The 10947-nt window shown below is 37.7% G+C and overlaps 1 protein-coding gene across 1 annotated transcript in view; it reads right to left on the bottom strand.

Annotated features, from left to right (window-relative positions):
* Window positions 1–614: 614 nt before the first annotated feature.
* The window catches only part of si:ch211-223a10.1 (uncharacterized), a 13061-nt gene continuing 2728 nt past the window's right edge, over window positions 615–10947 (bottom strand). Inside the window, exons 2-10 of the mRNA XM_026941903.3 lie at window positions 10563–10698; window positions 10310–10420; window positions 9985–10117; window positions 8013–8191; window positions 7277–7350; window positions 7026–7188; window positions 6841–6923; window positions 6556–6746; window positions 615–6367 (exon numbers count right to left, since the gene is read on the bottom strand). Coding sequence (XP_026797704.3) covers window positions 5906–6367; window positions 6556–6746; window positions 6841–6923; window positions 7026–7188; window positions 7277–7350; window positions 8013–8191; window positions 9985–10117; window positions 10310–10420; window positions 10563–10698 — 1532 coding nt within the window. The 3' untranslated portion in view covers window positions 615–5905. The remainder of the gene's footprint in view (window positions 6368–6555; window positions 6747–6840; window positions 6924–7025; window positions 7189–7276; window positions 7351–8012; window positions 8192–9984; window positions 10118–10309; window positions 10421–10562; window positions 10699–10947) is intronic.

The following is a 10947-nucleotide window of genomic DNA, read 5'->3' as shown; positions in this document are numbered from 1 at the left end:
ATAGTGCTTGCTACATATAGAATGACTCTCAGGAAGTGTTGACTGGTTAATACAGAAGCGAAAGTGGCTTAGCTTTGTATAAATAACACTAAAATTTCCCTCACTGTCTTCCATTCAGGCGTTTTTTCAACAGAGGATGGAATGAAGTTCTCGCATGTAATAAATACAAAATGGCAGAAAATATACATACAGAATCACTTCCATACTGATTCTGACCATTTTGACCCAGCCTTTTGCAGTGCCATCTGTCTATTTCCTTATATGGTCATAGTATCCTGTTGTCATTAATCCTTATGCATTGCTGTTGATTGGTTGCACCTGTTCCTTGTTTCCAAATTTTATATATGCACAAATGAGAAAGGTGCCATTAATTACAAGTAAAAGGCTGTTTAGCCTACACAGCAGCATAGTTGATCTAAATTGGCCATTTTACAACTTTATGAAAGTAGCCTGTCTGCATTTCATTCACTGTTCTATCGTTCAACAACAAACCAATGTCACCCCTATAACTTTTATATATATATATATATATATATAACACACACACAGTATGTTTGCTAAAGTATGTTATCTATATTGTCTTTGCTGTAGTTAAATTAGTTTATTATATTAGTGATCTAACTGTAATCTAGCAAAATTTTTGACTATTAGCTCTCAGTAAAGTTAGCCATCTGACACTGCTCGAGTCTACTGTATCCATAATTTTTTTTTTTCTTGGTTCATTATTAATGGTTTATAGTTGTTCAAGGTGTTCAACACTTTTTCATACTTTTAGCTACTCACATTGTGATAGCTGTCAATGAAATATCTGCTCAGAAGGAAAAAAATCTGATCTCTGTGGTGCCCCAGGCTATGTAAACATGAGAGAAAACCAAATGATGTGGACAACCAATATTCATCTAATCAGGAAAAACAGACATCTGTACTTGCCTGTCAGTCATGTGGCCGGTCAATTCATACAGCTTGCCCTCTTGCATTAAAGCATAGTCTAGTTCGTGCTCATGCATATGCTTTGGGGGCGTGTCTTTCGACGAAGTACTCCTAGCTAATGTTGTATCTCTTTAGATTTTGAGTTTCAAAACAGCCATCTTCAACCAAAAGGACTGAGCATACAATTTAAAGAGGTATAGTTAAGGTATAGTGATATTAGCTGGTATGTAATGTGTTTAATGATGGCTGGTTCCCTCTCCTTCTTGCTTTCATAAGTATTGTCTTCCTACTGTGTAAGTCTTGGCATGTTTGTCTGTAATACATTAACTACATTTTCCTAAGCTTCACTTTGTTTTAATAGATTAGACCCTAGTGTGTCTGTTTTTATCATTATGAGTTACCATGCTCCATTCTTGTGAACCTGTTTTGACACCTGCTTAACCAATATAATAGCTCAAATAAGCACAGACTGAGTAAGCTCTTGCATCCTGCACCAACATGTAACAACTAAGAAAGGTCCAAAAAGTTCATCCACATGTTTTAGGCTAAGTAAAACTAAGCCTATTCTCCAAAAATAAATTTTTCTCTCCACAGCCAGGGCAGGAAAACATAAAATCCGCATGATGTCTTTTTGAAACCTCAACCAAACCACATCAAAACTGGCATGACAGCATTCCAGTCATGTATGCCCTCAAATATAATCAATTTAGACAGAAGCAGAACTACAGAAGTAGAACTACAGCAAATGAACATATTATAGACAATTATCTTTTAATCTACTAATCACGACTATGTGGTTGAACGTGCCACACCAGAACAAAATGCAATGTTTCAAACGAGTTATGAGTCCAGAACCATGATTTATTAACCACGGTGAAAGAGACTAAAAGACAGATCACTTTCTTGGAGTCATTGGGTAACACTTCCTCAAACAAACTCTTTAACCACATTGTTTTGTTTTTAAATCTCATTATTACCATGAATGCAGTGCTGTTAGTACAGAGGTCTTAATGTCTATCCAAATTTTAAGCATGGACTTCTTAAAGGAGAAACTCTGAACCTTTTTACAGTTGTTGGCTGCCATGACCAAACACAAAAACTTCTGCAGCACATTTACATGTTGAAACCTAGCTGACTAATATACGTGCAATTATGAGTTATAACTGTAGTAATACTTAATGACATTGGAAATCAAAGAAGTGAGGCTGCACAAGGCTTCACAAAGACCTCACACTGATTATTCTTGTCAGGGTCAGGGTGGATCTGGAGTCTATCCTAGGAACGCTAAGCACTAGGTGTGAATACACCCTGGATGGGTTACCAGTCGATCACAAACCACCATGCACACATACAGTACATTCACACACACGCATTCATACCTAGGGGCAATTTAGCATAGCCACTCCACCTACTGGCATGTCCTTGGCAAGTGGGAAGAAACCTGAGAACCCAGAGGAAACTGACACGGACATGGAGACAGCATGCTAAAGTCCAAGCAGACAGTAACCCAGGCTCAGGATTGGGCACCCTGGAGCTTTGAGGTAGCAATGCTACCCACTGCACCATAATATTATCCTGACTCGAATAACTATTCACCTAAATATTTAAAGTTGGCAAGTAATCAAATTTTTAGTGATTATTACTGTTTATTTTAAAGCTGATTACATTGTAGGCTTCTCTGCACTACTATCTCAGGCCACAAATTGAAATCCACTGCTCTGAAGCCCTTGATGCACATGCTTGGAGATTAGCAGCTAAATTGCATTTCCTCTGAAATCTGCACTGACAAGACAAAGAGGGAGGGATGAGGGTGGATGCAACAGTGACTAGGCCTGTGTCAGAGCAGTAATGAAATGTAATTATCCATGGCCATCTTTCTCAACCCTGCAGATTCATGTTCCTTTACTGACTGGCATTACCACAAGAAAATCAATGATAAATTAGGATCAGAGCAAACACAGACTATGGAGATGATTGATGATGAAATCTCAGCTTAAAAGCATTGCTAGTGCTCTATCAGATCACACTAGTGTCTAACACAAAGAAGTCTGTCCACTGCTGCATACAGCAAACAAAACATGTTCTTAACAATTAAAAAGGCTTATTAGATTTGACAGTTAAATCAAATATGCTGCCTTTGTTCAGATTAATGCTAACATTGGTACTCATCATTCTGCTATAACCATTTATTAGATTTAAGGATAGAGAGATCAACCTTATTATCTTGTTATATGGGTTATGTTTAATAATGGGTTTGTGATTCAGATATGCAGAGGCCAGGCTTCAGGATTTCAGGCTCACCAATATGACATGAATTTGTGAAATATTAGTTCATGTGTGTTTGTATACAGGAAGACATGTCAACGAAGAAAAGGAATGTGAGGCAACAGTGGACACATACCTGTTCTTAGAATGGAAACTAATGTGATCTTCTGCTGTCGTAGCCCATCTGCCTGAAGTTTTCATGTGTTGTGCATTCTGATACGCTTTTCTGCTTACCATGGTTGTAAAGAGTGGTTATTTGAGGCACTGTAGCCTTCCTGTCAAATTGATCCAGTCTGGTCATTCTTCTTTGATATATCATCAACATGGAGTTTCCACCAACAGAGCTGCCACTCACTGGATGTTTATTGTTTTTCACACTATTCTGTGTAAACCCTAGAGACTGTTGTGCATGAAAATCCCAGGTGATCCACGACACAGAGATCACATTTTTCTCCATACTGATGTTTGATGTGAACATCAACCTGACCTGTATATGCTTGATTTTATGCATTGCACTGCAGCCACATGAATAATTGCACAATTAAGCAGGTGTACAGGTGTTCTTATTAAAGTGGTCACTGAGTGTATACACACTCACCGTGTATTCAATCATGTGGCAGTAGCACAATGCATACAATCATGCAGATACAGGTCAAGAGCTTCAGTTAATGCTCACATCAAACATCAGAATGTGGAAAAAATGTGATTTCAGTGAGTTTTACCATGGCATGGTTTTCGGTGCCAGAGGGCTGGTTTGAGTATTTTTATAACTTCTGATCTCCTGGGATTTTCACACACAACAGTCTCTAGAGTTTACTCAGAATGGTGCGAAAAACAAAAAAAACATCCTGTGTGCGGAGGGTCTGCAGACTGAAACACCTTGTTGATGAGAGAGATCTGAGGAGAATGACCAGACTGACTTGAGCTGACAGGAAGTCTATTGAACTCAAATAAGCACTCTATAACTGTGATGAGCAAAAAAGCATCTCAGAACACATAACACATCAAACCTTGGGGTGGATGGGCTACTTATTGTTCTTTTAATGCCATGTCATTGTCAAACGCCATTTTCATGGAAAGATCAAGGTAGGTAAAGTAGGACACTCAATAAAATCTTACAACATTTCATGAACATCAATTTAAAAAAAGCTATATAAAGTCCTTCACTTTAATATTTGATAAAAATTGTAGAATTTTTCCTGGTGAGACATTTTGGAGGACTTCCAGATAAGTATTTTCTGAATAGAAGCATTGTCTAGTATTGTTAAGAACAGGAGAGTCCAGTAAAATATGCTTAAAATATGCTTTATCTTACAAGAATCACACGTTGGTGGTTCTTCACCATTCGGTAGGAAAGCAGGTGTAAGTCTTGAATGCCCAATACAACATCTTGTGTATATACGGCCTGACTGTGTCTGGACGCAAAGGGGAAATGAAGGAACTATCTTTCATTTATAAAAGGGTTAATTTCTTGTAGTTTGTTATGAGCACACTGATCCCATTCCATTTGCAACATTTTTTGAGACGTAGAAGCTTATTATAAGTTTGAGATCTGATGGTGGGATTTGACCATCAGTAATTTTCAGTTTGAGGGCTTCCTTAGCACCAATGAAGCTGGTGGATGGGCTACAACAGCAGAAGACCACATCAGGTTCCACTCCTGTCAGCCAGGAACAAGAATCTGAGGCTATCATGGACACAGACTTACTGAAACTGGATAGATGAAGGCTGGAAAAAGCCCAGTTGATTTTTTTTCCTCCCTAATCTTCAACTGTTCAGTTTGGGTGAGTCTGCGCCCATGATAGCCTCAGATTCCTGTTCTTGGCTGACAAGAGTCTGTTGTAGCCCATCCACCTCAAGGCCCAATGTGTTGCACATGCTGAGATGCTTTACTGCTCACCACGGTTGTAAAGAGTGATTATTTGAGTTACTATATCCCTCCTGGCAGCTTGAACCAATCTGGCCATTTTCCTCTGACCTCTCTTATCAACAAGTGTGTTTCCACACACACAACTGTCATTCGCTCAGTGTTTTTTGTTTTCCGCACCATTCTGTTTAAACTCTAGAGACTGTTGTGTGTGAAAATCCTAAGAGATCAGCAGTTTCTGAAATACTCAAACCAGCCCATCTAGCTCCAACAATCATGTTGAAAGTACAAGTACGGTAAAAGTCACAGAAATCACATGATTTCCCAATTCTGATGCTTGATGTGAGCATTAACTGAAGCTCTTGACCTGAAGCTGCATGATTTTATGCACTGCACTGCTGCCACATTATTGGATGATTGGATAACTGCATAAATGAGCAGGTGTACAGGTGGAATTGACTGTAGGTATAAGCTCAGTATACCTAATTCCATCTTGTTAATTTTATCCTTAAAGCAAACATTCAGAGACTTCAAAGTGGCCATGTAACACAATTATCATATATTGTATTAAAATATTAAAAAGTGTATGATCTGTGTATGAACAGTATGAATAAAGTAAATGGTTCAGTGAAAAAGTTAAAACTAATTCTTCTGTCAAGATGAAAACAGTGGTGTACCGAACAGTGAACAGATGAAATACCTCCTCTGTAAGACGCACACTGTGATGCTTGTCCAGTTAAAAACTACACTGCACCAATTAAAATCAACTCCATGTAACAGCAGTCTTATTGAATTAATACATATTACTGTAATTCAGCTGTCTATGTAGAAACTGTTTTACAACTAAATGTCAACAGTATTTTGATTCTGACCCCTAAAATCCTTCCCTTCAACCAGAAATAAAAGAACTGTGGCCACACGCTTGCTCCAAGAAGACTTCTTATGGGGACATTGTCTGAAGTACATGGTGGTTCCAGTGGAGATGGCATTAAACTGCTCAGAGAGTAGCCAGGTCTCCCACAGCATGGCGAGTGCATTGATGATGAGAAGCAGGAGCACCCACGCTTCTCTCATTGCTGCTGAGCTCCAGCTCCAGCTCGCCTCCACCTCCGACCTCCAGTGAAGGTAATATCCAGCAGTGCTGACGAAGAAGAGCTGAGCCACTATCAGGGCCAGGATGAAGAGTAAGAAGACACGGTGGTTTTTCTGGCCCACACAGCGGTTTAGGAAGAGGCAGTGGTGATCGTAATCCATGACGCAAAAGTCACACAGACGACAGTGCTTGCAGTTGGCCACTTGGAACAGCTAACATGATATATAGGAATAGAATGAGCCAGCAGAAATCAGTGCAATAGATTTAAATTGAGAGGAAAAAAAAAACAATATCCATTCAGTAATTTCCGATCAAGACGACTAGTCAAGAACTATCAAAAATCAAAGAAAATCCCAATCAGCAAAAACCAAGACTTCCGTCTGCTATGGAGTTTTCTCACCTCACAGTAAATACAGAACCGATTGGGATTCTCATTAGACTCCACCAAGTCTGCTATGCTCGAGAATCTAGGATCTGCATCAGCTGCCTGCAGTCGGCCTGGATCCTGGGTTAGAAGCTTCCAAAAAAGCCAGAGAACCACAGAGAAATGGAGTACTGAAACATGTAAGAGAGCAAAAGCTGGCCAAATATGTAATAGGTTAAGGGCAACCATAATGCAGTGTGTATCAGAACAATCAAAACACCTTTTATGTAGTATACATCAGTTTTTACCAGTGAAGGATATTAGGCAGAATTCTGTAGTAAAAGCAGATTAAGGTATGAATTATGCCTGCAGTCAAAGTTCCAAGATAGATGGGATTTGGCAACCTAGAAAAACAGAAGAAAAAAGAAACAAAAAAATCTTAAAGTCCAAATAAACGGTATGATAATGTAGCACAATGACACGGAATAGTAACATAACCCTTTAACCTCTGATAGTCACTCATTCTGTGGTACTGAGACAAGGTGACTTTTGCCAGCAAGGGAAAGAGCAGCCCACAGAGTACGCCTCCGTTTTCTCCCAGGGCCGCAGCTATGAGCAGCACCACTGCCCCACTGATACTCGGCAAAAGAAGCGTCCAGTAGTAAATCACTGTATTAGAAATAAAACCATAACATCCATCAGAGCAGAAATTCTCACATACTCAATTGTGTGTTTTGCTTGGACAGGTCAAAGCTACCATATGATTCTCTGGGCTTCTGATCCTTTGGTTTACTGATGAAGTGCACTAACATTTTGGTGAGCTGCTGGTGTCTGAAATATAGAAATATAAAGAATGACTTAAAAATCGACAGAGAGAAAAAAGGTGCAGGTGATTTTGCAGAAAGACTTCTTATAGGTTATACAGTACTGTGCAAAGGTCTTAGACACTCTATTTTTTTTTTAGTACAAACTTTGTTATAGATTTTTATTTTATGACTTATACATTATTGATTCAGTACAAAAACATTTTAGATTTCCAAACATTAGTTTTCCAGCACAAAATTAAATGTTACAGAAAAATGTTTATATGTCAGTAAAGAAAGCAGTATATTACATAAGAGACACTTTTCAGACAAAAAAAAACATAATGAAGGCTGCTGAGTTTTGCTGCAAAAATAAGAAGCGAGTGCAACAGTCAAAGTCTCCAGATGAACTGTGTCTGCTTCTGCAAGATGCTCAGTAACACTTACAGCTCATTTCCTTATAAAACTGCACTCATTGTACCTGAGACTACTATTTTTTTAGCGAAGGTTCGTACTGTTTATTCCTCCTTATAGTATTTTTTAATGTAGAAACATTTAATTTCATTATTTTTTAATGATCTTTGCTCTACAGCATTTCTTTGCATGTGCCTAAGACTTTTGCACAGTACTGTAAAGTTAATTCTCTGCTCAGAGAGGAGTAACTAAAATGAACAGTGGTTTTCAACACACCTAAAAGTCGTTCCGCATCTGCAGAGGTCTAAAGGCGTGAGGCCAGCGTGGTTTTTCATGTGTAAAATGTGGAGTCCAGCGCTGCGCAGTAGTAGCCAGCACACTTCAATTGAGCCTTTCTCAGCAGCCACATGCAGCGCTGTTGCCCCCTGGTGGTCAGCTGCATCTGCTAAACATCTCTGGTTAGGGAGGGCAAAAAAAAAAGAAATCAGCTGGAAAAATATTTGTTATAAATGTTTAATATCATTAAACATGATCATATGATTCCTAACCATGTTACGGCCTGACAGACACACGTGTGTTTAAATGATTATAGACTTATAGTGATTGGGTTAGGATGGCATTGTCCTAAAGCCAATTACTAAAAATCCCTGAAGTCTCTGTCTGCTCCACTTCACTACAGTGACCCACCAGAAGGTCTGTACATAGACAACTATTAATGAACCTCCTAAAAATATGCTTCAACTTTCACAGAAATAACACTACCACTGTTAATGAACTAATAGCTTTAGAGGTATATGTTTGGGTCATCCACAAATCTACACTAGTTTTGGCTCCCTCTTTTTTATTCTTAAATGATCTTACCAATATACAACTTTGTTTAAATCTGTTGATAAATTTGTAAATACATTTCTAATCTCCTTTATATAGACGAATGGATTAAAAAAAATTATACCACAAACAGAGTATGAGGATGCAGTAGGGAATGTGGAAAAAAAAAATCCCAGATTTTGAAAGTGGTCTTAGAATTTTGGACTGTATACCTATTATTATTATTATTATTATTATTATTAGGAATAGTAGTAGTAGTAGTAGTGGTAGTAGCAGCAGCGGTGGCGGTGGTGTAGTATTAGTAGTGCAAAAAAATTATTTAAAATAAAATTTGTTTAATTTAGGTGAAAAATGTGTAAATACATTTCCAGTCTCCTTTATATAGACAAACAGGATAAGAAATATCATTTTTTGATATCTCAAACAGTGCATGAGGATGCAGAAGGGAAGGTGAAATGCCAAATGTATTATATGATGACACCTCAGGACAGTCTAACAATACATGAGAAAGCTGAATTCTATTACAACTTTTAAATTTTTTTTAATTAAAACATTTATGTTTTATTCTTGCTTTTTCTTACATTTTTTCTTTATTTCACTTTAATTTTACTTTCATTTTAAGCACTCCTACAGTTGGGTCCAAAAGTCTGAGAGCAATAATGAAAATGCTTCTATTTTGCATTCTTTTCAAATTTAATACAACAATTTTCAGTACAAATGATATTGTTGACTTGAGTCTTGAGAGAGAAGTAGAATCTTTGAAATATTTACATGAATTTCAGAGTTTCTTAGTATTTAGTACGTCCCCTTTTTGCTTTAATGACACTGTGCACTTGAGCTGATATGGACTCCACCAGTTTGTGCAAAACTTTTTGATCCATTTTAGTCATCTGAACACATGCTTCAATAGAAAAGATTAGGCATCAGGAAAATCTGACATTTTGTACAAAGTTGTTAACATGATCAATATCACAAATTTACATTTAAATAGGGACTTAGAAATATTAAATATTCAATAAAATAATATTATTAAATATATATTATATGTATATATTTCATATATTAAATGGAGAAAAAAATCCCAGTTTTTCAATGTGATTTTAGACTTTTGGACCCCACTGTATATCTATTATTATTAGTATTATTATCATCATCATTATTATTAGGAACAGTAGCAGTAGTGCAATGAAACAATTTTATTTAAGGTCGAAAATAAGGTCTGAAAAAATGATCTAACCCAGAAAAGGAGGAAAATAAAACACCATACAAAAATAGTACTGATATTCTACTTTTGTGTAATTGCAAAGTCACAGAAAGTTATAAAAGTGCTCACAAGACCCAATATGTATTGTGTATTGTAATAAGTGTCTTTTTGTGTCATTTAATATTGTTGTATCTCCCAACTAATTCAGCAGCTTACATTTTCCCGTAGCAGATACCGGACCGCATCTGTATTCCCGGTGGACGCCGCCATGTGTAGTGGAGTGATCAAGAAGTTATCAGTATCTGAGAATCGGAACATGGTCGTCTCCCAGAGGTACTGCATGGCAACACTGATCATCAGACAGCAGTGAAAAAGGGGATCAGTGCTATGAGATATTATCAGTGTTCACTCCCAGTCCCAGCAATGCTGCTTTGCTTGTCCTGAACTCACAGGAATTACACTAACACAGAACACGATACAGGTTACAGACCAGATGAGCGTAATTTTTGAAGCAGATTAAACAGAATATTGAGTTACTCACATGCTTCCTCCACTGACTGCGTGATGCAGTGACGTTTTCCCCTGCTGATCTACAATGCGCAGGTCTGCGCCATGCTGCAACATTTTGTGTATGATGCTGATGTTACCATGTCTGTTACGGAAAAAAAAACATAACACACATACTGCACCAGTTGCTAGACAAATGTGGATGGAAAATGTGCTGTACACAATACCACATTCTACCATTTACAACGTGAAATCGATAGATATCTTGTCAAGAAGGGACTCCATACCGGCAAGCAAAGTGAAAGGGGGTTTGTCCGGCATCACAGGGTATGTTGGGGTCGGCACCACTATTCAGGAGGAGTTCAGCTATTGGCCGATTCCCATGAAGAGCTGCAAAATGGAGGGCAGTAAATCCACCCCAACCTGGAAATAAAACATAATCTTATTTTCTGTTGATTATGTGTGATACTCGCCACAGGACAAATAAAAAACATAATCCTCTACACTTCTTCATATTCATTCATTCACTCATTCATTCATCTATCTTCAGTAACCATTTTATCCTGGTCAGAGCCACAGTGAATCCAAAGCCTAATATAATATTGAGTATATAGCATAGTATAACATAATATCTACCTAAAAGTCTTAACAGATGCATAGTATGCATAATAT

Source organism: Pangasianodon hypophthalmus, chromosome 3, assembly GCF_027358585.1.
Source record: "Pangasianodon hypophthalmus isolate fPanHyp1 chromosome 3, fPanHyp1.pri, whole genome shotgun sequence".
In the NCBI taxonomy this organism is placed as follows: domain Eukaryota; kingdom Metazoa; phylum Chordata; class Actinopteri; order Siluriformes; family Pangasiidae; genus Pangasianodon; species Pangasianodon hypophthalmus.
This window is presented reverse-complemented; position numbering and strand designations above follow the sequence as displayed.